This window comes from Arachis hypogaea, chromosome 4 (genome assembly GCF_003086295.3).
Source record: "Arachis hypogaea cultivar Tifrunner chromosome 4, arahy.Tifrunner.gnm2.J5K5, whole genome shotgun sequence".
Classification (NCBI taxonomy): Eukaryota; Viridiplantae; Streptophyta; class Magnoliopsida; order Fabales; family Fabaceae; genus Arachis; species Arachis hypogaea.
Window position 1 is genome coordinate 3,066,114 of NC_092039.1, and position 16,083 is coordinate 3,082,196.

A 16,083-nucleotide genomic window follows, 5' to 3' on the forward strand; every position below is an offset into this window, starting at 1 on the left:
AACTCGTTAATTTACTGTTTTAAGATTTTGAATTGAATAGAGTGTCTTTTTATTTTATATTCTCTTCTAATAATAATAATAGAATTTGTCCCAACATATCTGGTTCCAACAATCATTTAAGTTAATATATATTCTATTTTGGGGTTATAATTTAGGAAGAGAAAATTTTGATTATAAGAAAAAATTATTATTTTTTATTAATATTTTTAGTTATTAATTTAATTTTGTAGTTTAATAATTTAATAACATAATTTTAGTGCTAAGAAGGAACTGGAGTCATTCTCTGCCTTTTACTTTAAAGTAATATTAGGGAGATAAAAAAAATAATCAAAATTTATTTTATTTAACATTTATTAATTGTTGTAATAATTAATAAATGTTAAATAAGACAAATTATAGTTGTTTTTGGCTAATTTTTTTCTACCAAACATTTCCGTTACTTACTTTATTATTGATGTCTCTTTACGAATTTTTTGTTTATCGTGTTTCATGATTATTAGTTATAAATAGTTTTAGTTAACATTATATTGTTTTCTAACTGATTTTAACATTTAATCAACATAGGTCATGAAGGATCAGTAATAAATAATATAACTATATTATATGTGTACAAAAAATCAATTATTAAATTAATTTTTTATATAAAATATATATTAAAATATAAAATATAAAATATATAATAAAAATAAATTAAATAATATATATTTATATATAAATATATAATAATTAATTTAATAATTAATTTTCTATTCATCACATACCATTCTTTTTATAAATAATAATACACAAACTCTTCAAGGTTATGACCTCATGAGGGGAAAAGTAAATAAGCATCGATTCCTTGATCCAGCAACTTAATTAGTATTTTCTTTGCGACAACTATTCTCTTTTATAAGTACTCACCACTTTATTATAAATATCACTTTATTTGATTTTTTTTATCTACTACTATTACTTTTGGTAAAATGAAAGGAAATAGAAGAATGTGAATAAAACAATCAAGAAACTGTGGAGTTTAATTTGTTGCTTTCTTCTTAACAAACTTATAATGAGAAGGAGGAATTACAAAGCTTTTCGGTTTCTTTTTATTATAAACCAATTGGGCAGAATAACTTTGACTAAAAAACATGGATAGTTTAGAGGATAATTAACTCAGATAATTATTGGATTGATTTTACATAAAATATTTATAAAAAAAAAAAACTAAGTGTAGTCAAGCTTTTAGCTTTAGTGAAAAGGAATGATTAGATTAGAGTCCCTATTTTGAATTATTAAATTAGATGGCCCCAAACTTATAAATAAGAAAATCTTAGAAAGAGAATTAAAGGAGAGGTATAAGAATAAGAATATAATAAAAAGGAATTACATCATGATAAAGAGCAAAATGAGGGTTGCGGACAGCATAATTGCTTTCACAGTAAAGAGATCTATCAATGCTGGAATAGTATAGGATCATAATTCTCCTTTTGACTTGGAGCTAACACAATTGAAGCATAAATCAATTTGGGTTGCTCGAGTGATCAGCTCACTTGTCCAGTTAAATAAGTATTGGAGTTTAAATTTCGTCTTGTATATATAGTAATTCATTGACCAACGACAAACTCTTAAATAAAACTCAAATCCGTCACGGATTAGTCCTTAAGGTAGCGTTTATTTTGAAATACTAGAACAGAGACTAGATGACTGAGATTCAGTATTATGTTTGTTGGTTGAGAAATTGGTACTAAAATTTCTATTTCAGTCTCCAAAATTTCAGTATTTCAATACCTCCAAAAAGTGGGGACACAAGAGACTGAAATTTTAGAGGCAGAGACTGAAACTTTAATAACATTTTATATCTAAAATACTCTCATTTTAATTAATTAATTCCAATTTTATTTTTTGTGCAAATTAAATTAGAATTTTATTCTTATTTCAATTTCTGTCTCTCATTTTACATTAAATAAAATATTGAGATTTATTTCGATCCCTATCTCTTAGTCTCTGTTTTTTAATCTGATCTTTCAATCTCTGTCTGACTTTCCACCAAACACTAACTAAATTATCAAGCTGAGATACTGAGGACAAAAAAGCACAATTGAAACATATGGTAATTAGAAATTAAATTAAAGTCATAATTTCTCAAAATTAAATAAATGAAAGTCATTTCCTTGAAAAATGGCTTGGCTAGCCAGCTTATTACTTCTTGGTCCTCACATTTGTATATGCATCCGTTAGCAAAAGAGTAAAAGATAAAAAAAAAACGAAAGATAAGAAAGAAGAGGAAAAGGGAGCTAAATTAGATAAAAGAAAAAAAAAAGAGAAAAAAGAAAAAAGAAAAAAGAAAGTGTTGTAAATAAAGCAATGAACATATTGGCTCCACCAATTGTTTCAAGTTAAAAGGAAAATATCAAAATATACATAGCAGACCCCATGCCATATTCCAACTTCTCTGATCTTCCTGAACTCAGATTCTTCTTCACTTCAGTTATATATTTGTATATAAAATTTTCACTGTGTCACACTCTAAGTGAGCTTTTTTAACTTAGTTTTCTTCTAATGGAGTAAAAAAAAAAAAACTTTTAAATAGTCAATATATTAACTAATTTTTTTAATTGTAAAATTATTTTTTAAAACTTTTTTTTAGAGAATTTAAAATTTAAGTAATTAAGGATATAAAATATATTTTTAAAAATTTAAAATAAAAAATTAAAATGATAATAATGTTAATTAAAAAAGTTGACTCTCTAATTAAACTAGTGGGATATATAACACTAAAATTAAAAAAAATTATTATCTAATCTACCACTTCCAAAGTTCCATTACTTCAAAATTAATTAGTTTAAATAGTCAAATGTTTTATTACCAACAAAAGAGAATAAATAATAAATATTAGAAGAATACTTATGAGAATAAATAATTTGATTTCTTTTTAATGAAATAATCAATACATATAAAATCTTAGATAATCATAAAAAAACAACTGCATTGTCTCAAAAGCTCAACTCCACAAATGCTGAAAGCTTAATAAGACAAATTAAAGATTGACATTAATTATGTTAATAATGGAACCGAAAAGCTCCTAAGAAATTTGTCACAAATCTCAAAACACATGCTAGCAACAATTGGACCTCATAATCAGCAATTACTTTGGCTTCTTGTTTGATATGCAAAATACCTTAAAGTTTTATTTTATTTTAAAAAATTTTTATTTGTATTAAATATATTTTTAATAGTTAAATTTTTAAAAAGTTAAAATTAATTCAACAATAATATATAAAAATTATGCTTAATTTACTTATTTTAAAGGTTGTTCTTTTAAAATTATTATCGAATTGTTCTTAAATTTTTTGAAAAATTAGTCTCCATAATATATTTGATATAAATCGAAAATCTTTTAAACAGAATTGAAATAAAATAAAATTTAGGGATACTTTTAAAACTTTTATCAAATTTCAAAAATAAAAAATATATTTTATCCTTTAAAATTTTGGGTTACATATGTAATTAGGATTTATGTAGTATTTTAAGGACACATATTAAAATTATAAATTAAAAATTTGTTTATTAAAAACGAAAAAAAATTTAATATATTTATTTTATATTTAAAAAATAAAACATTATATTAATAAAAATTTAATTTTAATACATTATTAATATAAAATAATTTTACACATATATCTAATTACATAATAGTATATTAATAAAAATAATTATTTTTTATATTAATTACGTAAATGATCATAAAAAAAACTAATATAATTACAAAATTAAACTCGGTAAATAAAGCAACTAATAGTTCAAATTGTCATATTTATTTATTTATTTTGGTTCTTGAAATTTTCCACAATACATTATTTCCCATTTTTTCACTAACTTATTCAATGGAGAGATTGCCAAAATTCTCATGAGGCTATGTATATATATATATTATAGAAAGATTTTTAAGTATACTATCGTATCAGTGTATCACTAATTTTTAATCGTTGATCTTAATTATAAATATTATATATATTTTTTATAATTAAGATCACTGAAATACGGGTGTGGCCGTACAATTGAAAATTTTTCTATATTATGATCTTAGCTAGCTTGTCATAGTTGATGTATGATATGAAACAAAGCTAAGAGTATATGATTATGAGAGAGCACTTTCTTCAAAAGGGGAAGACACCATGAGTGCAAAAGCGGTACATAGCTATGAGGCAACCATACATCAGATGTACACATCAATAATTATGAATACTAGTAGCTTCAATAAATAAAAAATAAGAATGATAAATAACATAATCCAAATAATTATAATATCAACGTGTTATTATTAGGAGTATTTCGTATAGAATTTGCACATTATAAAAGAATAAATAAATAAACAAATTTATTATACATCTAAATTTTATTGCCATCAAAATCTAATCAAGTATAAAAACTACTTTATTAAAAAAGCGTATAACACACGTTTAAAATCTCAAATAAATATTATTTTTTTACTTTGCATTCTAATATAAAAAATCGTTTATATTTTTTACTCAAAATTGTAACAAAAAATTTAAAATTTTTCTCAAAATTTTTTAAAATTATGTACAAAAACTACAGAAAAATTCGATACTATATTCAAAATCATCAATAAAAAACAAAAAAAAAACAATTTTTTTTTAAAAATATTAATAAAATTACTCGTTCATTATGTTCAATTTTTTCGTTCGTATTTCTCGCATTGACCTTGGTATTTTTATATTGTGGGGTTTGCTTTGCACTTTGCATCATCCTTGTCGTTTTGGTGGAAATCCAAGTCATATTGATAAATTGGTTTGTCCACATACTCCTCTCTCTTGGCTTATTATTAATTTCTAGATACATACATATCATATCTCAAATAATAATATTTAATTTCCATATCCACCTCGGCTCTCAAATAATATGCATTGTTATTACTTTTCCACGTCATGATGTTGTAATTAAGGCAATATCATTCACTCATTAATTCCTCGTCATTTTATTATATTATTAAAGTACTCATTTGTATTTTTATGACCATAACCATATTCCAATGGTAATAAGATTCCTATTTAATTTAGTTGGTCAATGATACTTTATCTATCATATGCTTTTAGTCTTAGACCCAAACAGTAACGACACTATTTGCAACGATATATACTGCACATGCTTCTGTAGTATTTTACAGCAAGATGAGATTAATAATTTTGTTTTAAATAGTTTAATAAACCAATTGAGTTATTGAAAATTTGAGACAATTTTTTTTCTTAGGCATATTTTTTTATTTCAGATTAAAGCCCTTGGCACTAAGTAGTCACCATGGATATGGATTAAACTATAAATTGTAAGAAATGATTAAATGAGAGAAAAATATTTTAAAATGAATTAGAAAGTATTTAAAATATCAAAATATATAGAAATAATATATCAATTTACATATACATCTCCTGTCACCCCATTTTTTAACATGAAAACATTAAAAAAATTATTGTGTAAATTATTAAATTTCTATATTCATATATTCAGTGTTAAATAATTATTTTCGTCACTTTTTAACAGTTGTTTAGAAATACCAAATTAAAATGTCTAATTTTTTATCATTATCATGTTTATTCGAATGTGGAATAGTTAACTCTTTATTTCATTATCTTTAAATCTAGTGTACCACCAAGATAAAAAATATAAGAAACACACTATGTAATTTAAAAATTAAATAAACTGATACTCACTTTTTTTTTGTCCACCGTATCTCCTAATCCGACAGGTTAAGCACTAATCCGTCGCAGACGCTGGTCAATAGGTTGCTGTATGCACAAAGTGGGATTCGAACCCCCGACACTTGCTTAAGCGGACAAGTAAACTGACTATTCGACCAACCTAAGTTGATTAACTTCAATACTTATTTAACCAGACGAATAAACTCACTCAACCAACCCAAATTGATTTGTTACGAAACATTAAAGTGACTTGTTTTTGTACAAGTTCAGACGTTAGTTTTCGTTAGTAGAACTTCAGAGGCAGTTGTATAGTTGGGTCCATAACTTATTCAATGGGCTCCAAAAACTTATATTGCAACTCCCTTGGCCCAACCCAATTTAACACAATGATATGCAATCTTCTTCTTCATAATTTACCCCTACTCTTCCATTCACTCAAACAAACCTCCTCAAAGGAGAAATAAAAAAAAAAAGTTCTCTCTAAAATCATATCGCAGACAGATAATTTAATAAGATCTCTTTTCAAAAATAAAAATAAAAAACTTCAACCCTGTTACGGGCAAGGCTTAGTAACTAAATCAACAACTCATATAAAACATATATTAAAATTTAAAACACACAGACTAAGTTGGGTTGATTTAGTGGTTAGCTCACTAGTCCGTTTAAATAAGTGTTGGGGGTTCAAATTCTGCCTTGTGCATGCAGTAACCCATTGGCCAGCGACAAACCTTTAAATGGATTAGTCCTTGGCCTGTCGAGGCCGAGGGATACCGTGAAAAACAAAAAAAAAAGTTAATAAATATATAATAGTTTTAATGTGCATATAACATTTTGTCATGCTAAATATCACAAACTTTCTTTCTTTTTCCTTAAAAGAATTGCTAATATAATGCACATGTTTCTTTTAGTATAATTAAACTATGGCTTGAAACTAACATTTATGTTAAAAGGTAAACAAATTGAGTTTAAAATTAGTTAAGAAATGAATTTGCACATGCACCCTTTAAACTCTATTTCTAGCTCACACATGTTTAACATTTTGGATGAGATTTTGTTAAAAAAATAGTTTTAGAATGCAGAGCAACGAATTCAATTATACTATACAGAAGGAAAAAAAAATTAATTTAATTTGATGGGAAAAAAGTGAAAGGTTGCTTAAGATGGAGACATATATATTGTTGAATCTTTTCTTTCTTTCTTGAGTGCGCTATCTTGTCATGGGGTCATGGCAGCTCTCACCCTCTTATTCCATCTTTTCTTGAACTCAAACAGTAGCCTACCTCTACATTACTAAATGTAGATTCAGTGTATCTATCAATTCCATCATGAATAATCTTCTTCTTATTACAATATACTATACATTACTAAATATACATGTTCATTCTTTGCATTACTTGAAATTCAAGTAGTACCCAGACTCAGACAATTTAGGACCCCACAACAGATACATATATGTCAACTGAGCAATCATTATTATTGGTGTATGTCTTCTAAAACCAATTGATTGTTACACACTAATGTGAAAGTGACATGCCTTTCTACTTTTCTTTCCTTATTTTTCTGTTAAGTTTTTTAGTTACTGATAAGTGATAAATAAATAAATATGCCTTTCACATTTCTCAGGCACTTTGAATATGGTTAATTATCTCTTAATTAATTAAGCAGGTTATTTTATTATTTTACTTAGGCTAAGGTTAAGGCTAATCAAGCATGAGAAATGAAAGTGGTCAACATGATATTCATATTCACATTGCTTTAGTAGCTTTGCTCCTTTTTCCTGTAAACAGCAACAACACACACATTTCTTTCTTGGCTTGAATCATGGCTCCTTCTAGATCTGCCTACTGCTTAGCTGTAACCATGTCCAACTTTTTCTTTTCCTCATTATTTAATCATGAATATAATAGTAAGAATAATAATTACTCTTTTTAATTTACTTGTGCTATGCCTGTTTATGTTTGTAGATCATATTAGTATTTTGTAATATGTATTATGAGTTTGTATTTGCAAGACACTACTACACTCTGCAGCATAGCAGCCTTTTCCTCTTTTTTTTTAATCATCAGTGCATGCATCATCTTAATTAATTTTATGAGATTATCAAAGATTCATAATCCAATCTTCATCATTATTACATTTCAATGCTGCTTATTATACATGCTATATAGCTCTAAACATTTCAAATGTATGTATTCAATTATTATCATTATTGTTAGATTAATGTTGTTCATCTAAGGAATGTTGTGGTTAGAAATGATGACTTGAACTTGAACTTGACCCCACTAGGCTAGAGGAGCCACTTTACTTATTCATGTGACTTAAAGCCTTGTGTTAAGTGTTAACAACAACAACCTAGATGAGATGACATGAAATGAAATGAAGCATTAAATATAAATATAACAAAAAAACACAACTTTTGGATTTAAAGGCACTTAATGAAAATTCTAGCTGTGGCTCTCTCTGCAGACAGCAAGGCCCATTCTTTCATATTTCTTTAAGTTTGGTTCTTCTGACAAGTCACAAGGTCAGGTTTAGTAGTATATAGTGTATAGTACTCAATAAGTTAGGCATAAGGATTCATGGAAATGGCAACATAAATCCAAAAGTGTATCATAGATCTTTGTCTTTACATATTTTCATATTGCAAAGACAAGTGTGCTTTCCTTTCTTGCCTTAAAAGATGGCTGCTGTCACCCTTAACATATTGGAAAACCATACTTCCCTCTCATCCAAAGGTAAAACTTACTCTCTCTTTCTCTCTCTCTCTCTGGTTGGTTTGCATTGTTTCTGTTAACTACTTCTGAATGCTTCTACTCTTAACATATTGTACATTCTCTGTTTAATCAATTCCTCTCATCTTTATACCATTTATGCCTGAATTCAAGCTTTCTATGTATGTGATTACAGCATTTTGTTTTTGAGGTGTTCATACATACTATTTATTATGTCTTTTTATGACTTGTGTGAATGATATTGGTGAGTCAGATTTATATCTCAGCCGTAGATCAGTATGATGTGTACTTCACAAGTCACTAAACGTGAAAGTGTTGTCTGTTTTTGTTTATCTTTTGTTTCAGGAAAGAATTTCTGATTCAAACCAAGATAGATATGTTTTTCAGAAGCAGCATAACCTCATCATCTCACAGATATTTGTGGTTGATATAAAAGATAAAAAGAAAACATTAACACAAGTTAGTTAGTTCAGTGTTCTATGTCTAGGAGCAATTTAAACAGTGAAAAAACAAAGGGATGGAACATATACACAGCATCTGCAGCAGCTCCATCATCATATAGGGGAGTTGATGAAGAAGCAGCAGCAGCAGCAGCTCCATGGAAGGGCTTTGGGACATCCTCCATGAGTGCTATTTCTTTCGGCTTCGTTGCAACCGCCATTTTGATATCAATGTTTGTAATAATGGCTATATTTGAACACTTGTTCAAACCCTCTCCAACCCCACATTCTCATTCTACGGCCGCAACCACCCCGCCTTGCAAACAGGGAACAAATCCTCAAACTGTAAGTCTCTTTCAACATCTATGCATACAATTTACATGTGAATGTGAATGTGAATGAGAATGAGAATGTGTATGAACAGGTTGAAGCATCTTTGTCAGTGTTGATGCCAGGGCAACAATATCCAACTTACATAGCTCAGCCTGCTCCTCTGCCTTCTTGTCCAAGAGAACAGGCTTATTGGCCTTCTCATGATCATAATTTTCTATTTTGTTAGATCCTGCTATCAACTCTATTTATGTATTCTTATCTGTGTTGATTGTATACACAGAGAGATACTAGTATATAGATAGGGTATTTTACTATTTATTTATATATCAATTTGTAAGCCTGAGCCCTTCTTTCATCTAAGTTGGTTTGAAATTCCAATAAATACAGAAGCAAGCACCAATCAAAACATCATGTAATGAAAAAATAGCCACCAACCATGTATCATTGGCACATTGACAATATCTACTGCAATGAAAGGATGAATTAGCGAATCCCATAGTTGTATATATTTTCTCAATGAACTTAGATTCATATATATATATATATATATATATATATATATATTCCGTGTCTACACATTAATTTCTAAAAGTGAATTCATCCAATGGTATTTTTGAGCAAGTCATTCTTGTTGGACTGTGAAAATCTACAATTAAAGCAGAGTGAAAATAGAGTAAGAGGGTAAAGCAGTGGCATTCCTCAAGTAACACAACATTTGTATCCCTACACATCATTTCAATGAACTCCTTGATTACCAAAACCGCCAACTTTGTTGGAGATAACTTCACTTCCCTCCTTGAAAGCAAAGGCCGGGCCCGAACAACAGAAAGAATTAGCTACTGATCATCCAACATTTCTTCATCCGGTAGCGATATAGTTAACAAAGAATACCTAACTCTCAGAGAGATCCTGCCCTTCTCAACAGCAAGTCTAGCTCCAGACACAACCCAATAGCCTGGAGTTTCCTGTGGCCCTCTGGTCATCTCGGTTGTGTCGACAAATTTGAGAAGCTTGGGAGCTTGAACAGGAACAGGAGGACCACCTGGATAGACAGCAGAATTTATGTTAACATCTGCGGGTCGTGGAGGTGGCTTCTGAAATGTTGCTGTGAAATGCTGACTAATGAGAGTAGATATCAGTCCAGACTTGGCTCCCAGTCCAGGAGATCCATCCCACTCGGGATGCTTTACTTCTTTAACTCCTTGCACGGTTGCGAATCGAAGTCTCAGAAAGAGTATATTTTTTATGCCATAATTCTCAACTTGGAGTTGTGCTCCGGTTACTATGGAAACTTCATCCTCTGGTTCCACAGGAGAAGTGCACACATGAGAGAAATTCTTCCACTGAACTTTCTCATAGAATCTCTTATCATAGGACTCACGCCGAAAGTTGCCATTTGGATCATCTTCAAGCTGGAAGACTTTTGGAAGAGATGTAAGGTGTTGTAAATGGATTGCCAGACGATTACTCTTTTTACCTTCAAGATAAAGACGAAGACCAGTCACTGGTCTGTTACCTACGTCAACCTGTTATAACATGAAAAGAAATTCTTCTTTTGAGCCCAAAAATTACTGAGTTATATAATTCGAGTTGAGGATGCATTTAAAGGAACTATCTGGTATAATAAACACCCAGTTTCCACTTAAGGCAAAATAAAACAAAAGAATGTAGAGCACAAACTTCAGAATGTCCAAGTTAGAAAATGCCGTGTTAATGAATGGTAACAATTGAATAATTTAATAGCATAATCTTAAAACATAAACAAGAAAGGATGCATATCTTGTTTAGCAAAACTAACCAAACACAATAATCACTCCATGCTAATAAAGATATAAAACTACTACACATCCTAAAAGTCATTTCACACAGATTTTCCTATCACACTTTTTATTTTGTTTCCCTGCTAATTGCTAAATAACACCATCCAAAGGGCATGAACGTGGATTTCTTAGGATCAAGGCACAGCCAAGAAATAGCTAGATGTCCAGGGCCAAGAAGGAAAATGTTTACCTGTGATGTGTTCACATATAGCTTTGGCCCCATGAAGCTAAACTGTAAAGAGGAAAAACTCCGTTGTTTACGTTGTGGACCAAGAGGAAGTTCGCTGAATACAGGAGCCCACTGCCTTGGCAACTGGAATTCCAAGAACTGGTGAAGCTCTTCAATTGGCGGTTTATCTGCAAGAATCAATGTAAAATGAGACACTTTTTTTCCCATTTATTATAATTCTAGGCAGAATAAAAAACTAAAATAAAGACTCAAAAAGCTAGGTAGCATAAAGATTTCTCCACCGGAATATCATTTGGATAGGGGAGGTAATCATAAGTATTTTATGTTAGTTATGTTTTATTCAAAGCCCACCAAATTAAGATCTAAATTCAAGAAAAACTTCAGCATGCGAAGAAATTGAAATACTCCACTTTTTGTTCAGCTGGCATGTAATTATTTCTCCCTTACACAACCAGCAAGAAACTAGTAAACATGTTTAAAAACCACACCAAGAGCCAAGAGCATTTGCACTAAAAACGATATCCAGTTAATACAACAATTATACTTGCAACATCTATAAGAAACACAAAAATACTAAGACAAACATTTCTTATCTTATTTTATTTTTGGAACAAAGAATAATATTAAGACAAGAAGATGAAAGACAAGAAATCCTCCTAAAGAGAAGAATGATACAACGAAAGAAAAAAACTATGACGTAAAATATGAGAAATGCACTCTAGGCCAGGAATATGCACACATTAACGTTGTCTGTGGAGAATAGATGCAGTCATGCGGATATTGAGATATGAAAATGCAACAATAGAACAAAATTTTCTCACATCTTAAATAAAGATTTATGGCATGGCTCAAGAATCCGCTCCCTGGAACTCCATTCAAGAGAGATGTGATTGGAATGAAGGACATTGAGATAACATCAGGCTCTAACTGAACAGTCTGCAACCACTCATTGTGGGGTAGGCTTCTGTAATCACTTCCACCCCTCCTCTTGCAAGTGAATATTATGTCCTGCTCTAAAAGTAATTTGAGGACAATGTACTAAAATAAGTGTTTGAAACCAGGATAGAAGCATATAATACCGAAGAGTAATGATAATATCAAAACTAATCCTAAGGGAGCATATTTGATACTCTTCGATATAATATGATTCTATCCTTGTTTCTAACAATAACAATAACTGCCAAAAATATTGTCAAGGGTAATGTTCAATGCATACCTCCTTATGCGAATAAGAACTTGATGGACTCACATTAGCGAATGTTAGCCTCTGTTCCCGGATTCCAAACTAAGGGGAGCAAAAAATATATATAAAAGAATATCCATTATAAGGGAAGAATAATACAATGAAATGGAGGATAAAATATATATATACACACACACACATAGAGACCAACCAAAAGAATAGCTATCCATTTCAATGGGAATTAATTAAATATCCTCCAATTCAAAGTGGACAAGAGAACATCACAAAGAATATCATCAATACAACCAGTTTAACATAATGACTACAACTCACAAACTTAGCAAAAAGTAATAATTTATTTGAGTAATGATACTTAAACAAACAAATAATCCTCACATCCTCCAGCCAAGCCATAGCATAACACCCTGAAGATTTTGAAAGTATCTTTCTTCTATTTAATATTTTTTAACAATCATGATCCATGTGGCAAACCATATGGAAAAAATGCCACAGTACAATGTTAATGCTTTTACTTTCATATTCTCACTAAAAATATCTTGTGAAATAAAAGAGATCTATTTATTAACAACCTTAGGTAGAAATTTATATCAGACAAAAGGCAACATGCAGTTTTCTTTCCTTTTTTTTTTTTTGGGTGTGCCACCGGGGGGAAGGGGGTGGTTAACCACACCAGCGGAATAATATCTATAATGTGACAGTGCTAAGTTACTACAAAGATCGAAGATAAAAAGGTAATAGAAAGATACAAAAAATGACTTTAACTATTCTAATTGTAAACAAATCATGAAAAAAAATGCATAAAGTTATTCACAAACCTTTTCATTTGGGAAAACTTGATCTGAAGCAATTGTATATTGGCCAGTAGCATCCATAAATCTCCTATCTGCCATCTCTTTCAGTCTTTTTTGAACATCAGCAGGTTGGAGAGCTGATGAGTGCTGCTGCTTCAAATATATTACATCCTTTCCTCCCATTTTCATTCCAACAACAATATGGGTACCAAAGGTCTCAATAAATCTGGGACATTGCGAATGGAACTAGTTGGCTATTGTTTCAACTTTCAAATGAAAATATAGTTAAAGATAAATAAAAACAATTATCATAATAGAACTAAGTTATTTTTTTGTAGAGTCAGTCGAAGTTGCACCCTGAAGTTAGTCTCAATGTGTAACTTTGAGATTACAAACTAAATGATAAGAAGACTACAGATCCAACTCAATCCTAATTTGGTTATAACCATCTATCCATTTATATATTATTGATTTAACTGTAGGTAAACATAAAAAATAGAGACAAATATGCCATCATAAACAAGTCCAATCAAATGAAGCCCGCCACCAAAAATGCACAGCTGTATGCATGCATTGACATAGTTTTAGCATTATCACTGAAATATAAATCCCAACACAAATAATTTGGAAACCCCTCGATGGAATTGATAAGGATTTATATCTATTCAGCTACAGCTAAATTTCTTTCTATCTTATAGATACATAGAATCTTCATATAATGAAAGCCAAAGGCCCATGAAACCTAAAACCATTAAAAGGTTAAACAATATAATAGGAAGTGATAAAGCATGTCCAAGAGGTCAAAATTAGAATTCAAACAATAACATTTTGTTCGGCATCAAAATTAAAAAAGTTTTACCATTTGAGAGCTTGTTTTACCTTGCTAATTCAGGTGGGTCCCAAGATGGTGGTACAGCCTTTTTAACATGATCACAGAGTACTAACTGAGACTTCTCTAATGCAACAGTGTAAAGTGTGATTAACACCCCGTCAAAAGCAAGGGTTTTGGTATGGGCTGCATCTTTCTGCCAACTCCCAGAAAATTCAAACATAGCATTGAAAAGGCCTGACGGAATTTTACCAGTCAAAGATAATTCCCGATTGAACTGCTCTGACATCTGAAAACAATTAAAAGCACACAGATGAGGGGGAGATAACGTATGCAATTCTTAATGATTGAAATTTTGAGACAAATAAACTTTTATATTTTGCTCTGTTCCTTCTTAAACCACTCAGAAATGCAATTCCAACCATGACCAAAAAAAAAAAAAGAAAAAAAGAAATTCAATACAACGAAATTTAGAAATCACATAGATTCATAATCCAAAGATGACGTACACCGAGTTATATATATGCCACATGATCCAATGAGGGAATATAGTGATATTAAATATGACAAGAATTGAACCCCAAGACCTTTTGCATGGACATAGATCAATCTTATCAGTTGAGTGACTACTCACTCGTTGCCTCTGGCCACTAATTGTGAATACACATAAGAAATGAATAATGACACATTAAAGGGCAGCCCAGTGCACAAGCACTCCGCATTAACGCAGGGTCCGGGGAAGGGCCGCATCCAAAGGGTGTAATATACGCAGCCTAACCTGATAATTACATCAATGACTATTTCCATGGCATGAACCCCTGACCTTGAGGTCATGCGGAGACAACTCAATTGTTGCTCCAAGGCTCCCCTTCGAATAATGACATATTACAGCACAATTTTTTACCAGTAACGACAATACCATTCTGCAAATCTGAGGCTAGAGTAATAACAATCCTATATTTCAGTTTATTCAAAACTAAAGTTGGTGGTAGTTAAATAGGTTGCTAATTTATTTATTGACCCATCTATCATCTAATATCCATCAGAGAAGGAAAGTTAATTCCAAAGAAGAAACAAAAGGAAAATCTGAACTTCCAATGCCAGAAAATTCATTCAAGCAATAGTTATTTACGAAATTCAAGAAAAAAAGGAAATTTTACCTGTTGAAAAGACAGAACATCAGACCTGAATCTAGTGCGTTCCCCTTTATCACATTTTATAGATGTGGAAACATTTGGAATTGAAACTCCACCCGGTAAAACCACCTCTCTCACATCAAGTTCATCGATCTCAATTAAACGTGAATTTATGGAATCTCCTTTGCAATACTTGAGCCTTAGATCAGTAGATATATCATAACCACGGCCAATGGACCCAATTGCAATCTCAGCAGCTTTATTAGCTGGAACTTTAAGTGCCATATCTCAGCGCAACGCATCACCTCTCAGTCAAAACCAAATTCCACACTTTAGCATATTCAAGCACACACCACTCAGTTCAACTTCAAAAAAATGGAAAACCTGTGACATATGAAACGCACATAAATGTGAGATAAGACCAAGTAACCCTAAAAGAAAACCGATAGAATTGAGAGATTCGGCGCCCCACCGATTCCAACACATGCAGCATTCTTAGTCAGAGCTTGTAATTCGCAGCTTCATACATGCATGAGTACGGTGCTTGAAAGCTTATCACTATTTCTGTGCTTGACCATGTGCTAAGCTCGATGGCGAATTGGCGTTAAGGAGCAGCAATGCGTGGGATTTCGAAACCCTAACGTAAAGAATGGATTTTGAGTGTGAAATTGAGGGATAGAGGGAGAGAAGTGAAACCTGTGAGGAGAGAGAGAAGGAGAAGGAGTGAGAAAGCTTGGAGCCTTGGCGTTGCTGTTGGTGTCAACTTTCAAGTTTGAAGTTTCAACATTCAACTGCAGATTTTGTGGACTCAGATTGAGTGTAAAACAATTTTATAATTATATGAAATAATTATATAAAATTTTTATATTATGAGTGTATTAAAAATTAATTTTTGTTTTATTTTGTATTACTAAT

At 30.7% G+C, this 16,083-nt stretch overlaps 1 protein-coding gene and 1 long non-coding RNA gene across 2 annotated transcripts; one reads left to right on the plus strand and one right to left on the minus strand.

Annotated features, from left to right (window-relative positions):
• Positions 1–7,495: 7,495 nt before the first annotated feature.
• LOC112795756 (uncharacterized) lies at positions 7,496–9,689 on the plus strand. Its single transcript, XR_011880859.1, has 3 exons — positions 7,496–8,428; positions 8,771–9,210; positions 9,290–9,689. It is a non-coding gene; the product is annotated as an uncharacterized lncRNA (long non-coding RNA).
• A 91-nt stretch (positions 9,690–9,780) lies between these two features.
• On the minus strand, positions 9,781–16,002 carry LOC112795755 (MACPF domain-containing protein At4g24290). The gene is made up of 8 exons (XM_025837894.2): positions 15,641–16,002; positions 15,193–15,552; positions 14,083–14,321; positions 13,228–13,429; positions 12,425–12,493; positions 12,030–12,216; positions 11,209–11,375; positions 9,781–10,724 (listed from the first exon to the last, which is right to left on the minus strand). Exons 2-8 carry the CDS (start codon positions 15,451–15,453, stop codon positions 10,035–10,037), a joined length of 1,815 nt encoding a protein of 604 aa, XP_025693679.1. The 5' UTR covers positions 15,454–15,552; positions 15,641–16,002; the 3' UTR covers positions 9,781–10,034.
• Between the last annotated feature and the right edge of the window lie 81 nt (positions 16,003–16,083).

Excerpts from the sequence above, each read along its gene's own strand:
- LOC112795755 (XM_025837894.2), bottom strand. The coding sequence starts at position 15,453 with ATGGCACTTAAAGTTCCAGCTAATAAAGCTGCTGAGATTGCAATTGGG. Across the intron at positions 12,494-13,227 it reads AAGTTTTCCCAAATGAAAAG|TTTGGAATCCGGGAACAGAG; the intron begins GTTTGTGAATAA and ends TGCTCCCCTTAG. Across the intron at positions 10,725-11,208 it reads TATATGTGAACACATCACAG|GTTGACGTAGGTAACAGACC; the intron begins GTAAACATTTTC and ends ATGTTATAACAG.